We start from the raw sequence: 16,498 nt of genomic DNA on the forward strand, positions 1-16,498 counted from the left end.
GGCGTCCTGACCTCCAGTGTCTCAGAAGGTGAGCTTACTTGGAAATGAGGTCACTGTGGCTATTAGTTTAGGTCATTATATCATGGTGGTGCAGCCTAATTAAAAATGGCTAGTGTCCTTACAAACAGGGAACACTGGAGCAGACACACAATGTGAGAAAGCCACGTGAAGAAGAAAGCATCGAGGCGGCTGATGCCTCTACAAGCCAAGGAACACGAACAATCGTCCCCAAATCCCCAAAGCGAGGAGAGGAGCCAGGAGCGGGTTCCCCGGCAGAACCCTCAGAGGGAGCCAGCCCTGCCGACACCTTGACCTTGGACTTCTGGTCTCTGTACATTTCTGTGTTCAAGCCTCCCAGGGCGTGGTACTTTGTTATGGAAACCCCAGGAGATGACACTCCCCAGCCTGCTTCCCTAAAGGGTGCAAATATTATAGTATTGCCTGTTGCATGATGAGCTTGCTCAGCTTCCTGCAGCCTGTGCAGCCACATGGTCACGTGACTAAATTCTGGCCAATAGGATGTGAGCAGAGGTGAAATGTACGATTCCCCAGCCACCCTGAAGCTGTGCTGCTGCTGCCCTCCCCACTTCCTTCCCATTTTCTCCTCCCTGCTGCTGTGAAGTGCACGACGGTGGGAGCCCAAGGAGCATTCCTGGGCCACAGGGTGAGGGTGGCAGAGCACAGAGGTGGCACTGCTCAGCTTGGACTTTGACAAGAGGAGGAAATAAACTTCCATTTGGGGAGTCACTCTTGTTTTGGGTCCGCTTACCTGGACCCAGGAGAGAGAAGGGGGTGAGAGCCAGACTGTCCAGGTTTAATCCCGGGGTCAGTGTGACCTTGGGCAAGTCACTGATCGGTGTCTATAGCTCAGGCTCTTCACCTGGAGAGAATGAGGAATAAATATACCCACCCCTGACTGCTGTGAGGACCAAAGTGGTTAAATCCAGGTGAAGGGGGTTAGAATGATGCTGGTGAGTGCTGGCAATTGCAGCAGGTGAACTGAGAGTCTGAATAACACGCAGGCTTTCATCCCGAATCCACAGCACCCAGAGCTGCTCTAGAGACGGTCTGAGCTGAGTTGAACAGACAAGCTTGCTCCTCACAGAAATGCAGGGAGAGGTTTAATCAAGTTTTGACGACAGTGGAAAAATTAAGTTGAAGGGTCCTTCTGGACCAAAGCGCATTTTTTTTTTAACACATGGGACTCTTTAAGGGTACAGCACTTTATACAATTCAGCAGGAAGGCAGGTGGCCTTTTCATTATCGACTTCTTGTATTAAATTGTGTGAAATAATCTTCAGTGGGCTGATTTGTATAGATTTCCTTCATATATTTTTTCCTGATAATAAAACAAGGAGAAAAATAAATCAGCAGGTGCCTGACTTCCTAAATATTCTTTTTATCGGTGTGTTATTCCTATAGGACACAGAACACATCCCCGACCTGTGAGCTCGAGGGGGAAGGAGGGGGCATTTTGTCACCTCGTCCCCACAGACCAGTCTAGGGACACGGGAGCTACCTGCAAGTTCCATGATTATAGGGCATTTGCTCATCCCATTTGACTTCTGTGAGATTATCTCTCAAATGCTCCTTACTTAAGCCCCAATGACGGACCTTCGGATCAACAGACACCTGATTGGAAAAGATACTGGAGGGTCCCTTCTGAGTTCAAGCCAGAGCTTGATGAATAGATAGATACGTCAGTAAATAAATAATGTGTTTTATTAGTGACAGGTTCACCTGCTGATCTGCATTTGACATTTTCTGTAGCTGGAACTCTGAACTATTCCTGGGGCATGTCTGTCATGAAGAAGAGACTCCAGGCAGCCCAAGAGCCCCTTCCTCTGCCTGGGGAGCCCCTCTCTCTGCCCAGAGAGCCCTCCCTGCGGTGGGCGGCTGGCACTGTCCTAGGCCATGTCTCCCTCAGGTCCACTCAGTGCCCTCCCCGGGGCTCCCGTGCCCTCCAGGTACTCCATCACCCGTGTCTGAGCCCACTGGGCGTCACCCTGCCTAGGTGAGGATTGCCTGCGGAGGGGTGTTTACAGGATGAGGGCACAGTGAAATCTCAGCCCCCGGTCTGTCTGGGGACCAGTGGTTTCCCAGCACTTAGTCTCTGGCTTCCCAGTTCGGAGCCCTTCTTCCCTTCCTCTTTACCAGGAGGCTGTGCCATCGCCCCAACCACTGCTGCTCCAGGGCTTATGGGGAAATATACCCCAAGGGTCCTGAGCCTTTGGGTGGGAAAGAGGTAGGGGGGTGAGCAGGGGTCCCAGAAAGGATGGTGCCTGTTCTACGGGCACAGCAGCGTGCCAGCGCCCATCCCCTCAACGGTGCACACAATGCCCCTTGACCCTGACCTGGTCCCACCCCCTCTGCCTGCCACCCCTCCACCCTGTCGTCTCCGCTCACTTCCTCCCGCCCCAGCGTCCGCCCCACACTCACTGCAAAAGCAGCTCCTTGGCCAGGCTGAGGTTGCTGCCGTCCAGGGCTCTGCGCAGCGCACGCTGCTGGCGCTGCAGCTGCCGCTCCGACAGCAAGGTGGCGCGAGCCCTCTGAACCCTCTGCTGGTCCCAGTCCATGTCTCGCTGGCGCTCCTCTTCCTGGAGCCTCTGGGGAGAGGAGACGGGACTCAGCACCCTGCCCCAGCAGAAGAGCCCTGGGAGAGCCGCCCTTTCATTTTACAGATGGGGAAACTGAGGCTTGGGGGCAGGTAGGTGAGCAAGGCCAGGCAGGAAATCGGAGGAGACACGACCGCCCCCCACCCCGTCCCCTGCACCTGCTATCATGTTGGTGGCCCAGCCACTTGCTTCCCCAACTTGGAAGGCCTGGGCCGGCCCTCTGAGGCCTGAAGGAGACAGCAGAGTCTCCCCAGGGGCTTTCTCCCCATCTCCTGGTGCAGGCCACTGCTCCTCCCCCATGCCTGCCCCCTCACCCTGGCGGGGCGGCCACCTGCTGACCCAGGAGCCCCGCCCATCCTCCCCAGGTCTGAGAACCCCTCCGATACTTCTTGCCACAATTCCGAGTGGTTTCAACACCTTCCCTCTCCCTGCCTCTCAGCGATTCTGCCTCCCCTGGAAGACCCCTTTCCAGTCTGTCAGCTGTCACCCCAGTGTAGGGGTCCCCTTGTGGGGGGCTTGCTAGGCCACAGACGATGGGCCCCATACAGCCTCAGTAGGTCTGGGGAGGGGCCTGAGAACCTGCATTTCTCTGAAGCTCTTTGGTGATGCTGAGAGTGTTATTTGTGCTTGCTTGCTTTCTTTTTTTCTTTCCTTCCTTCCTTCCTTCCTTCTTTCTTTCTTTCCTTCTTTCTTCTTTTGCTTTTTAAGGCCGCACCAGTGGCATATGGAAGTTCCCAGGCTAGGGGTCGAATTGGAGCTGCAGCTGCTGATCTATGCCACAGCCCCAGCAACACGGGATCTGAACCAAGTCTGTGACCTACACCACAGCTCACGGCAACCCCCTTGCCTGAGCGAGGCCAGGGATCAAACCCATATCCTCGCGGATACTAGTTGGGTTCATTACTGCCGGGAGCTCCTTTCTTTGGGGTTTTCGACTGAATGCTTAACGGACACAGACGCCTGAAGAACACCGCCCACGTGTCCCACGTGGCCCTTGTGATTCCCGCTCCCCATCAAGCTCCCTCCAGACTTGCTCCTCCCACCCCCTTCCCGTCTCGGGAAACACCAACTCCATGCTTCTCGTTGCTCAGGCCAGAAGGCCTGGAGGATTCCCAAACTCCTCTGTCTCTCCAACGCCACGCCCAGCCTTTCAACCCATCTCGTAGGCTCTACCTCCCAAACAGATCCAGAATCCAACTGCCTCTCAGCACCCCCGCTGCTGGGGCCCCGGCCTCTGCCAGCACCCGCTCTCACTTGACCACCTCATCTGCCTCCCCAGCCAGCTCTCTCCTTCCGCCTGGGCCCCTAGGTCCACCCTCAACCCAGCAGCGGGCGGGAGATCCTGTCCCTTCTCTGCTCAGACCCCTCCAGAGCCCCGCAGCGCAGTCCCAGAAAAGGCACGGTCTTCCCCAGTGGCCTGCCAGGCCCTGCCCTCCCCTCCTCCCACCTCGGCCACCAGGCTCCTCCCATGTGAACAGGTCCGGGTGGTCCTGGACCCAGGGGTCCTGCCTCGAGGCTTTGCCCTTGCCATTCACCCCGTCCTCTCCCCAGACACGGGCAGGGTCCCCTCCCCTCCTCAGGGCTTTGACCCAAAGCCACTTCTCAGTCCCCTGAGGACCCTCCTCCCTCCCAGCGCCCCCAGCCCCCTCTCCTCCCGAGCACTCGGCATGGGGGCATAAATCAGCTCTTGTCCTCCCGCCACCCAGAACCCGGACAGCTTCTAGGGCCAGTGTGACACTGGCTACAACTAGATGCTTGAGGCAGCGGCAGGGAGCCCAGAGCTGCGTCTGGGGGCTCGGGGGTGGGGGTGGGCAGGCACCAGCTTCTCCTGGACTTGCTGTTTCTGAACCAGGCGGATCTGCTCCAGCTGCTCGTGGGTCATGCCCTTCCAGCGGTCGGGGACCACGCGATGGGGCCCGAAGGAGCTGGCTGCCTGCTGCGGGTCCTCCGACAGCAGGTCCCCACGCAGCAGGTTGGTGATCTCGGCCAAGTTGTCCTCTTCTTCCTGTTTTCTCTCTTGACGTTTCTTTTCCGCTGACTCCAAGGCCTGCACAGCGAAAGAGGCTAAGGAGGCTGCTCTGAGTGACTCCAGTGGGATGCAGCGACCCCATAGGCTGGCCTGTCTCACTGCCCCCAAAGGAAGAAGGGCCCCAGGGATGGGTGGCTAGGGAGGTACCCTTGTCAGGCACAGAGGTGGAAAGGCCCTCGGACCCTCCATCAGCTGCCTGGGCAATGACGGGGGAATGAGCTGGGCCCCGGGAATCACTAGGACTCAGGTCATGTGCATAGTCACTGAGGGTCTTGGTTTGCAGCGATTGGCCAAAGCGGGGAGCTGCCTCCCCCTTTTAGGCGGCTGTGTCCCCTCGGCTTGGCCTCACCCACCCCCAGATGGGGTCTGTGGCCCTGGTCACCCTTGGACAGCAACCAGCCACAGAGAACGACCAACCCGGTTCACAGCAGTGGTGATTCCTAAAAGGCGCTTCCACTGCCCGGTCACCTCAGCCCCAAGGAGAGATCAATCCCTGGCCCAATCCCAGCTCCCTAGAGGGTGATGGGTGGAGGGAGTGGGCCCTGACTGTGTGACCTGGAGCAGGTCACTCCCCTGTCTGGGCTGCAGTTCTCTCTCAGTAAAGTCAGGAGATGGATTCAGAGACATTTATCAGTGTTCCTAGTTCTCTTTAGTAATGAACCAACGGACAGGGCACTTTGCCAGTGGTGCCCAGCAGGGACTCACAAGGGAACCAGGTTACAAAAGCCACATTACCACCTTACATAAGCTTGTGCTCTGCAGCTGGACAGGCCCAGATTCAAATCCTGGACTTGCTATATTTGGAAGTCCAGGGTTGGAATCTGCCAAAGCAGATCAGGTTAGGACTCAGGCGTCCTTAAGAAAGTCAGTTCCCCCAGGAAGCCTGCTTCTTTATCAATTAAAGTGGGTTAATCATGCCCTCCCGATATGGATGTTGAACACGATGACTGATAAGAGCAGCTAATTGTTGCAGGGATTAGAAGGAATGGCCATGATTGGTGAGCCAGGGAGGTTGGGGTGCCCCAGGAGGTGGCTGTGTGTTTGTCCTCCCCTCCAGACAGTGCCTGGGGTGTACCTGGTTCTTGTTGAATTCTTTCACAGCTGCACAAACCGCCTTTCTGGTGGTGCCTTCCAGATTCTGTAAATGCTTGGCTGTTTCATCAAACTGCAGCCTGGTCTCCAAGTAGAGATCCTCTGAAAAGAAGCAAAGTGCAATCAAACCTTGCATGCACGTGTCTGTTCATGCACCTGCTTCTCATCCTGCACCCGTCTAAAGAAAGAGGATGCATGGGGGGGCTGTGGGGAGACTGGGATGAGTTCATGCAAGTGAAGCTCTTCAGTGGGTTCCTGGCACGAATGTCAGCAATCATGTCTATGGATGGGTAATGTCTGCTATGGATTAGTAATGTCTGCAGCGCTAGCAGTGGGGTTGGGGAGGTAGGGTGCAGCACGGTGGGAGATACGGTCAGATGGTGAGGGCCTTGCTGGTCCTTGAAATAAATTTGGTTTTTATTGAGTGAAGCTTTTGGAAGGTTTTGAGTAGATAACTTTGAATACAGTCATCCTGGCTGCTGGATGGAGCAGAGACGGTAGAGGAACCAAAGCAGAAGCCAGGGGACCAGTTAGGGGTTTTACTGCAGTCCTCCAGTTGGGAGATGTTAGCTGCTTATCCCAGAGTGGTGCTGGTGAAGGTGGTGGGAAGCTGAGGTGACCTGCTCTTGGACTGCGTGTGGCATTTGAGAGAAAGGGAGGAGCCCAGGCTACTTGGGCTGGGCCTGGTCAACTAGGAGAACGGAGCTGGTCTTTTTAGGGCTGCACCCATAGCAGGTGGAGGTTCCCAGGCTAGGGGTCCAGTTGGAACTACAGCTGCTGGCCTACACCACAGCCACAGCAATGTGGGATCTGAACCACGTCTGTGACCTACACCCCAGCTCACGGCAACGCCAGATCTTTAACCCACTGAGAGAGGCCAGGGATGGAACCCACAACCTCATGGTTCCTAGTCGGACTCATTTCTGCTGCACCTTGATGGGAACTCCTGATCTGCTGAAGAAGGTACTGAGACCCGTTGGTCTTTTTTGTCCCTCACCGGCGTGTTTTTGGTCCTCACGGGCAATCTTCCACTCCCTTTGCTGTTGCAAGGACCATTCTCTGTTTTGTTCCTCTTGGAATTTCCTCCTCTGATGGACGTTTAAATCCTCTCCCATGAATTTCTGCATTCCTGACACCGTATTCCGAGCATCATTATCGGACTGCCGGGCTGGAAGATCTTTCTTAAGGGCAAGGGGGTCAGAGAGGTCAAATTCACGGCGAGTTTCTGGCTTCTGAAAGCTCTGCTGGAAGTCATTGATAGCTTTACAGAGATTTTTCCTATCTCTCCTTGCCCGGTCTTCTAATATGCATGTGATCTTGTCATTCTGCCTCATTTCAGCAGCTAGAAGAGACAGAGCATATCTATAACGTAAGGTTCAGAGGGGAAAATAAATTTAAATCCACTTTAAACAGAATTTTCAGGCAGTTCCCTTCGTGGCACACCAGTTAACGAACCCGACTAGGATCCATGAGGACACAGGTTCGATCCCTGGACTCAGGTTGGATCCCTGGCCTCACTCAGTGGGTTAAGCATCCAGCCTTGCTGTGGCTGGGGCATAGGTTGGGAAATTCCACATGTCGTGGGTGCAGCCAAAAAATAATAATAATAATAATTTTTAGTGATTCTAAAAGTAATACAATCCTCCAAAAAGGTAACACAACCATTAAAGGGTTAGTATCCTGAATATATAAAAAGCACCTATATTACAATTTAAAAAAACCAAGCAATCCAACCAAAAAAGGGGCAAAGGATGGGAAAAGGCAAACCACTATAAAGAAACCCGAGTGATCAATAAACTGAAAAAATTATGAGTCTTACAAGATGGGAAACAGTCAATGAATTGGTGAAATACTTCGAATGCTAATAATAGCACATATTAGTAGGAATATGGGGAACTAAAGATTTCTTTTTTTTTTTTTAACTTCTTAAGTTTGTCTTTCTTCCTTTTTTTTAGATTTCTTGTTTACTGTTTATGGGAGTGTGACTTGGAACACTTATACCTTTGGAAGGCAATTTGCCAATATCCCATAAAACTGAAAAGCACATATCCTGTGACCCATCAATTCCACTTCTAGGTACACCAGGGACAATTACTCTTAGGGTGATAATGCAGGGCAGTCATGAACATTATTTGCAGTTATTTAAAAAACTGGAAAAAATCTAAATCAGACACCAGTAGGGTAATAAAGTAATTGTGGTTAAAATTCATATAACAAAATACTATAAAGCAATTAAAATGAATATTCTGTATGTAGATCACTGATTAATTCCAAAATAGACCATTGAATTTTTTAAATGTTGCAAAAGGATATATCCAGGGAGTTCCCTTCGTGGCTCAGTGGTTAACGAACCCAGCTAGGATCCATGTGGATGTGGGTTCGATCCCTGGCCTCGCTCAATGGGTTAAGGATCTGGCATTGCTGTGAGCTGTGGTGCAGGTTGAAGATGTGGCTCGGATGTGAGGTGGCTGTGGCAAAGGCAGGCAGCTGCAGCTCCAATTCCTAGCCTGGGAATTTCCATATGCTGGGAGTGCGGCCCTCAAAGCAAAAAAAAAAAAAAAAAGTATTCTTAACGTAAGATATCTAAAGCCAGGTTGGCAAAATGTTAACATCTAATCGGTGGTGGGTATGTATTATGTCTGTTATATCATTTTTCTAAGTCTGAATTACTTTTAAACTAGATTTTTTTTTTTTTTTTGTCATTTTCTTGGGCCGCTCTCATGGCATATGGAGGTTCCCAGGCTAGGGGTCGAATCGGAGCTGTAGCCGCCGGCCTACGCCAGAGCCACAGCAACGCGGGATCCAAGCCGCGTCTGCAACCTACACCACAGCTCACGGCAACGCCGGATCGTTAACCCACTGAGCAAGGGCAGGGACCGAACCCACAACCTCATGGTTCCTAGTCGGATTCGTTAACCACTGCGCCACGACGGGAACTCCCAGAAATTGTGACATTTTAAAAGGAGGAAGAGCTTGAAAACAAGTTTGTACATATGTGAGGAAATAAGGTGAGGGGTCTAAAGGGTGACAGCCCTGAACCACTAAGTGGCCATGCAGGGGACACTCACCAAATGTTTCCTGTCTAGCTTTCTCAGTTGCTTCTCTTATCTTCTGGTCACAAACCTGAACATTCCAGGCGTCTATGTCTCCCTGGGAAAGGAAAACCAAGGGAGAGAAGTATAGCCGGATAATTTTATTCAGTTAATAACTCTCCTACTTATCTTTTTAGATCAGAACTTTTCATACTCTGATGCTTTTGAAGAAGTTAGTTCTTCAGCCTGTCTTAACTTTCCCCAAAGTTCCTTCTCCCTTTCTTAGTCAATAGATCCTCATTCTCAGAACCCTACTTGGGCATCACCTCCTCTGGGAAGCCCTCTCCGATTCCCTCTCCCAGCCTCAACTGGTGCTCCCTGGCACCCTGCGCTCTTTTCCCTGGCAACCCTGACTCCACTGCATTGTAACGAGACCATTTAATGCCTGCCTCCTCCACTGGGCTGTGAAGGTCAGGACTGCTTTATTCCTCATCTCCTGGACCCAGCTCAGGTCTGCCACAAAAGAGGAACTCCACTGGCATTTGTCAAATGAATGGACTGGAAGGAGCTCCTGGCAATAGAGAAAATCTGGCTCAGAGAGAGGAGAACTGTGTCCAGTCTCTTTCCGCCACTAAATCCAGCAAGCCCCCTCCCTGCTGCAGGACTCAATTTGCCTGCCTGGCAAGAGATAGGGGGCATTATTCGGTCTGTTCAGGTCTCTCCCATCCTCAGCAAAGTCAGTACATCGAACTATTCTTCCAGGCAAGGTCTGGAGCTGTTTGCAGCTGTACCTGGATCAAAAGTTTCACTCCAAGGATTTGTCTGCTCTTGCCTCCCGCAGCCCGCCTCTCGTGCCCCTCAGCTGCCCCCGTTCGCCCTTTCCATTCCGGGCTGGAGGGGCTCACCCCAAAGATCCTGTTCCTGGCATTGAAGATCCGTTTCTGCCTGCACAGCTCTGCATGTCTCTTCTTAGCCTGGCCAAAGTCCTCCTCCAGGTCCTTGGGCTGAGCTACCTCCATGACTGCAAAATCGCCCAGAAATTCCAAGAGGTTTTTAAAACATACGAGATAAAAAGAAAAGACAACAAAAATAAAACAAGCTCAAGCTAAGTGAGGCTGGTTCCCTAGGAGGCTGGGCCGGTGGGATCCGCGCCTGCTCCAGAGACTTTCAGTCCATTCTTCCTGCCCTTCGACGGGCTTGTGGAGACCGGGTTCCCTCGGAAACGTAAACAACTCCGGTTGCTAAGGAACAGCGCAGCGCTCGCGCGTGTTCTGGCTTTAGTCTCGCGAGACTGCACGAGGCCCTTCCCGCGCTTTTCCCGCCGGCGTGTGAGGACGCCGCTGAGGCGCGGAGGGCGCAGCCATGGGCCATTTGGAGCTGCTGCTTGTGGAGAATTTCAAGTCGTGGCGGGGCCGCCAGGTCATAGGCCCCTTCAGGAGGTTCACCTGCATCATCGGCCCCAACGGCTCCGGTAACTTGGGAGCTGGAACGCTTGCCGGCCGTTCCCGGCGTCCGGGCCGGTTCTCCCGCAGGGGTCGTGAGGGTGGCCTCGCGGCCTGGACTCGGGCGGCTGCTGCCCCGCGGGCCCCGACCACCTCCGCCGCCCGCCCCTCGCCCTCCAGCTCGGGGACCGGGGTCGGGGCGACGGTCAGACTCTGCCCGGGGTTGGGGGGCGGTTGAAGGGGGCGGGGAGCCGGCCCTCGCCCTCGGCCCCCAGCGCCCCACCCGCAGACCACACCCCCGGGACCCCACCCTCGGCCCCCTCCCCCCCCCCCCCGCTCTGCACCGCGACCCCCACCCCGGGGCCCCACCCTGGCCGCTCCTCGCGTCGCCCCCGCTCCCCTGCCCGGCGGTTTCTCCTCCTGCCCTCAGCCCCGTCGCCTCTGCTCTCCACCCGCCTCCCTCTCTCCCCCCAGAAAGCGAGTGGGAGCGCGGTCTGGAGGAAGGAATCGGTTCCGGGGAGCCCGAGCCGCCGTGTGGTTCCAGGGAACCGGCACGGCGATATATATCGGGACAATGACCACGTTTAGGGAGCTTTTTCCAGACTCGTGGCACCGCTGTTTTGGTTTAATCCTCACCAGGGTGTATGATCCCCATTTTACAGTTGGGGAAACTGAGGTCCAGAGAGGCCATGTAACTTTTCCCAGGTTGCCCAGTAAGTGGCAGAGCCTGGACTGGAGCTGGGGCCTGGCCAGGCTCCCCTCGGCTCTGGGATGGGAGGTAGTGGGGTACTGACCCCCCAGCAGGCAGAGAACGGCCTAAAAGGATGGTTCCCTGGAGAGTATTTTTTCCCCTAAATCTGGAGTCTCCTTTTGGCTCTTTTGGCCCGGATTTCCTTTCTTAATTCGGGAACCATATTTGAGTCAAGAGATAACTTGCCGAGTTCCTGTGGTGGCACAATGGAAACGAATCCAACTAGGAACCATGAGGACGTGGGTTCGACCCCTGGCCTTGCTCAGTGGGTTAAGGATCCAGCGTTGCCATGAGTGTGGCATAGGTCGCAGATGTGGCTCGGATCTGGCTTTGCTGTGGCTGTGGTGTAGGCCGGCGGCAGCAGCTCCAATTAGACCCCTAGCCTGGGAACCTCCTTGAAAAGACCAAAAAAAAAAGATAACTTGCCTCAGTGCATTAAGCAACTTGGCAGACATGAATAGGACACTGTCCCACAGATCTGGAATATCATTCTGGGGGAAGAAGCCTTTTGAAATATCTATTGCCTTATAAAGCAGCTGCTGTTTCATGTTTTCTTATGCACTTAGTATACGTGAAGGAACACCTGAGCTTAGAAATAGTCACGTATGTGAAGATTTCCTTACCTCTTCTGTGTAATGTATTTCCTCATTTTCACTGTATTCCGTTACCAGAAAACACTGAAAAGATAATTAGTGTAATCACTGCTGCCTTGTTAACCCTCACTGATCTTCTCCACTCATTTATCAGGAAGTTCCTGAACCCACCACCAGCTGATTTTCACCCTTTAACTGGCGATTAGGTGAAGGCAGCTCAGTTACATTTCACGGCTGCAACTGTGTGGTACTTGGAGTATCTGCACAGGGTCTTGAACTTCATTCAGTCCACTTGAACTCCATGCCCCTTGCCACTCCAGATCCTGTTAAAGTGGGGTTTGGAATTTGTTTAAACTAGTGCCAAACGTGTTTCAAAATAATCTCATTTCTTAATTTAAAACTACATATGGTTACTAACATACCTTAAGATGGTAGTGAAAATGCCTTTACAAATTCCTCTTGCCCCTCCTTAGATCCCTAGATCCACATGCCCTGGAAACTCAACTCCCCTCTTGAGAATCACTGGCAGCTTAGAGGCTATGCTAAAGGAAGTTATGGATTATTTCAGCATTGCCTTTTTTTAAAAATGACTTTTATTCTTTCCATTATAGCTGGTTTGCAGTGTTCTGTCAGTTTTCTACTGTACAGCAGAGTGACCCGGTCACACATGCTTTTTCTCACATTATCCTCCAGCATACTCCATCACAAGTAACTAGATGTAGTTCCCAGTGCTACACAGCAGGATCTCATTGCTTATCCATTCCAAAGGCAATTGTTTGCATCTGTTAACCCCAGATTCCCAGACCATCCCACTCCCTCCCCATCCTCCTTGGCAACCACAAGTCTGTTCTCCAAGTCCATGAGTTTCTTTTCTGTGGAAAGGTTTATTTGTGCCATATATTAGGTGCCAGATATGTGACATCATATGGCATTTGTCTTTCTCTTTCTGACTTAACTTCACTTAGTATGAGAGTCTCCAGTTCCATCTATGTTGCTGCAAATGGCATTAGTTTGTTCTTTTTAATGACTGAATAATATTCCATTGTGTATATATACCACATCTCCTTAATCCATTCATCTGTTGACGGATTTTTTTAATATAAGTGTTTTAATTTTTTTCATTATAGCTGATTTACAGTGTTCTGTCGACTTTCTACTGTACAGCATGGTTTCTCACATTCTCATGCTTCATCATAAGTGACTAGATATAGGAGTTCCTGTCGTGGTGCAGCGGAAACGAATCTGACTAAGAACCATGAGGTTGCGGGTTCAATCCCTGGCCTCGCTCAGGGAGTTGAGGATCCGGCGTTGCCGTGAGCTGTGGTGTAGGTCACAGACGTGGCTCAGATCTGGCATTGCTGTGGCTCTGGTGTAGGCCAGTGGCTACAGCCCCTATTCAACCCCTAGCCTGGGGACCTCCATATGCCCTAAAAAGGACAAAAAGACAAAAAAAAAAAAGTGACTAGATATGGTTCCCAGTGCTACACAGCAGGATCTCATGGCAAATCCATTCCAAAAGCAAGAGTCCAGCATTGCCTTCTATACCACTTCTCCACAACAAAAATTTCTGGTTTGCTAACTTATTACTGAGTTTTGCTAAGATGTTCACGTTCTCTCTGCAATTTGAAGGCCAAAACTCGACATGGAACTTACCCATGACTGATGTAATGGGTGATATTCCATTTATAGTCATTTGAACATTTTTTGGTAGATAATTTTTTAATCTTACAGAATTATTGGCATAGTCAGATAGACTTTGTTAAACCAATTAATAACTTCTTGTCATGCTCATTTCCTGTTATACTTTAGTTATATTTTTTGTAGTAGTTTCCTATTGTCACCACCTGCCAAACTTGACATATTCTCATTTGTGTTTTTAGTAAACTCTTAATTTGGGGCTTTTTATGAGTGGTAGAACATTTTCATCCTTCATGTTTTCCACTCAGATGCAGCAAATAGTTGTTGCATATAAGGAAGCAGGAGCAGAAGAGGATGTATAGACTAAGACAGCTCCTGCTCTGAAGGTGTACAGAGTAGAAGAAAATGATGCAGTAACTGAAAGAGAAAGCCACATAACGCTGTTTATGAAACTTTAAACAAGGAACGTGCAACATCTGATTTGGGCAGTTATGGACGAGGAGTGAAGATTAGGAAAGGTTTTCTACAGGAGTTGGCATTTGTGCTGGGTTCAGAGAGTAAAGAGTATTTTTCCAGGGGTTTGTGAAAGGTTTATTTGTGTGACATGTAGTAGTCCAGATTGGCTGGAATATAGTGCACATGCAGGGAAGCAGTGGCATAGACCGGAATCCTATTGGGTAAATCCTTGCCAGAGTGAAGAGTTTGTATTTAACTTTCTGGGAAAAAAAAAAAAGTTAGACTTTGAAGGATTTTTAACCGTGGACGACCACAAGGGTGCCTGAATCTAAGGCCATCCTCTCCACTGTGCTTTGGATCCTGTCCCCTCCTCAATTCTTGGCTTTTGTAATTGTCCTCTTTCTCTTTTGAACTGTTATCTTTTTTCCCTTGTGGATAATTTTCTTTGGCATAAATAGATACATGCCTTGTTAACACTCTCAGGACACTGAGGATGGACGTATGTGTGAAAAGCAAGTATAGTGCAGTGTTCAACGGTAGGATTTAGTGGTAAATGTATGGGTGTTTCCTATGAAGTTTTTGTATGTTTGAATATTTTATAATTGAGTGCATGGGGGGGAATGTCCCTTGAACCTCACTGTCTTCTTAGGCTATTGCCCCGCCCCCTTAAATCTGTCTGTAGTTCCATTCTCAATACATTCAATTCAGTTTTTAGCCCCAAACGCCACTAAGATGACCCTTAATCTAGGTCACCGTTGAGCTATATCTTATTAAAATCAGTGGCCAATTCCTTATTCTCATCTTGTTTGACATTTCAGCAGTATTTCATTCATGTAAAAATCATTGAGGCGTTCCCTGGAGGCCTCGCAGGTTAAGGATCTGGCGTTGTCACTTCAGTGGTGCTCATTCAGTCCCTGGCCCAGGAAGTCTTGTATGTCACGGACATAGCCCCCCCGCCCCCACAAAAAAATTGAGTGCCTACTGTGTGCCATGCACTATTCTTGGTTATTTGGGATTCATCAGTGAGTTTAACGTAAAAATCCTGCCTGGGAGTTCCCACTGTGGCCCAGGTATAATGAACCCAACTAGTATCCATGAAAATGTGGATTCAATCCCTGGCTCAGTGGGTTAAAGGATCTGGTGTTGCTGTGAGCTGGAGAGTAGGCTGCAGACATGGCTCAGATCTGGCGTGGCTGTGGCTGTGGCTGTGGCATAGACCAGCAGCTGCAGCTCTAATAGGACCCCTAGCCTGGGAATTTCCATGCTGCAGGTGTGGTCCTGAAAAAAAAATTCCTGCCCCTATAGAACTGGCATTCAAGTGCAAAGAGACAGACAAATATGAAAAGTATACCGAATATTAAAGTGTTAATTTTTAAAGAGAAAAGAAAAGCAAGGTTAGGGAGTAGGAAATGCTGGGGGTGACTTTTTTTTTTTTAAAGAAGTTGGTCATGAGAAGGCCTTGCTGTCAAGGGACAAGGTGGATCACATTTCGTTTCTCTATCATAAAATACTTCGCACTCTGAACTCTCTCGAGTATACCAACAAGGTTTTCTCTGCTCCACTGGCCACCCCCGGGTTATTGGCTGCTTCTCCTCAAGATCTCTTAAGCGCTAGAGCGCCCCCTGGGCGTGTGTCCTGTCTCTTCCCTCTCTTCTCCCCCCAGGTGGTCTTAGCCAGTCCCATCCTTATGCTGCTGACTTGGAAATTATATTTCCAGCCTATGGTGTTCAGCATCTGGTTTCCTAGTTCTAGTAGACATCTAAAACAGTATAATCAGGCAGAGTAATTTCCTCTCCCCGCCTCTACCAAACAGCAAACCTATTCCTTCCTAGATCTTTACCAGCTTAGTAAGGGGCGACATTTACTCATATATTCAGACCAGAAGCCCACAGTAATTCTTGATTTCTGCTTTTACCTTCCATACCCCACTTTCCTTGTCCAGTTGTCTATAAATCCTAATGATTCTACCTCTGAAATACATCCTAAATCCAATACATCCCAAATACATCCTAAACCCAATACATCCTAAATCCAGTTGCCACTCTTCACTGGGAGAGTCAAAGCTGCTAGAGCTTTCATTTAAACTATTGCTATAATCTCCTAGCACGTCCTTGTGCTTGCTTGCTTGTTTTTGTGCAGTGCCTTCTCACAGCAGGATATAAATTAAAGCACTCCCCAACTTAAAACTCCAGTGGCTCCCATCTTGCACTTGGAATAAAATTGATATTTCTTACCGTGATCCCCAAAACCCTTTATAATCTCTATGCTCAGGTCAGAATGGTTTGGTTTTTTTTATTTTTATTTTTATTTTTTTGCTTTCCTTACACAGCCAAGCCCTTTGCCATTTCAGGGTTTTAGCATTTGCTGTTCCTTGGACTTAGTATCCCTTTCTCCCAGGATTTCATGTGGCTTCTACCTTAGTTTTTGAGGTTTTTTTTTTTTAGGGCCGCATCCGTGGCATATGGAGGTTCCCAGGCTAGGGGTCCAATCAGCTGAAGCTGCCAGCCTACACCACAGCCACAGCAATGCAGGATCTGAGCCGCGTCTGCAACCTTCACCACAGCTCACGGCAATGCCAGATCCTTAACCAACTGAGTGAGGTCAGGGATCAAACCTGCAACCTCATGGTTCCTAGTTGGATTCGCTTCCTCTGTGCCATGACGGGAACTCCAAATTTTTTTTTTTTCCTACTAGCTTGATAAGCTGTCCGTCAACCCTGATAAGTTCTCCCTCTTACAGCCAATATATTGCCAATCATCCCAGTCCTGCTCTTTAATAGCCTCATCCCTTTCTCTCCATTCCCACTGCTGTCACTTATTTCTTCCTTGGATTAATGCAGTCACCTTTTGG

At 50.4% G+C, this 16,498-nt stretch overlaps 2 protein-coding genes across 3 annotated transcripts in view; one reads left to right on the forward strand and one right to left on the reverse strand.

Annotated features, from left to right (window-relative positions):
- Positions 1 to 1,104: 1,104 nt before the first annotated feature.
- Positions 1,105 to 9,971, reverse strand: RIBC2 (RIB43A domain with coiled-coils 2). The gene is made up of 7 exons (XM_047785994.1): positions 9,674 to 9,971; positions 8,805 to 8,886; positions 6,734 to 7,078; positions 5,720 to 5,838; positions 4,435 to 4,662; positions 2,440 to 2,606; positions 1,105 to 1,339 (listed from the first exon to the last, which is right to left on the reverse strand). Exons 1-7 carry the CDS (start codon positions 9,785 to 9,787, stop codon positions 1,261 to 1,263), a joined length of 1,134 nt encoding a protein of 377 aa, XP_047641950.1. The 5' UTR covers positions 9,788 to 9,971; the 3' UTR covers positions 1,105 to 1,260.
- Positions 9,972 to 10,085: 114 nt separating this feature from the next.
- Positions 10,086 to 16,498, forward strand: part of SMC1B (structural maintenance of chromosomes 1B) — a 94,038-nt gene continuing 87,625 nt past the window's right edge. For both annotated transcript variants that reach the window (XM_047785995.1, XM_047785996.1), the window contains exon 1: positions 10,086 to 10,239. In XM_047785995.1, the coding sequence (XP_047641951.1) occupies positions 10,131 to 10,239 (109 nt within the window). In that variant the 5' untranslated portion in view covers positions 10,086 to 10,130. The remainder of the gene's footprint in view (positions 10,240 to 16,498) is intronic.

The sequence above is a fragment of the Phacochoerus africanus genome, chromosome 7 (assembly GCF_016906955.1).
Source record: "Phacochoerus africanus isolate WHEZ1 chromosome 7, ROS_Pafr_v1, whole genome shotgun sequence".
Taxonomy (NCBI): Eukaryota; Metazoa; Chordata; class Mammalia; order Artiodactyla; family Suidae; genus Phacochoerus; species Phacochoerus africanus.

Bases quoted from the DNA above. Each gene is read 5' to 3' on its own strand.
- RIBC2 (XM_047785994.1), bottom strand. From the start codon at position 9,787: ATGGAGGTAGCTCAGCCCAAGGACCTGGAGGAGGACTTTGGCCAGGCT. The intron at 5,839-6,733 runs GTGAGGGACAAA...GCTTCTTTTCAG, and splicing joins TGAGGACCAAAAACACGCCG to AGGATCTCTACTTGGAGACC. The intron at 2,607-4,434 runs GTGCCTGCCCAC...TCCTCTCCCCAG, and splicing joins AGCAAGTCCAGGAGAAGCTG to AGGCTCCAGGAAGAGGAGCG.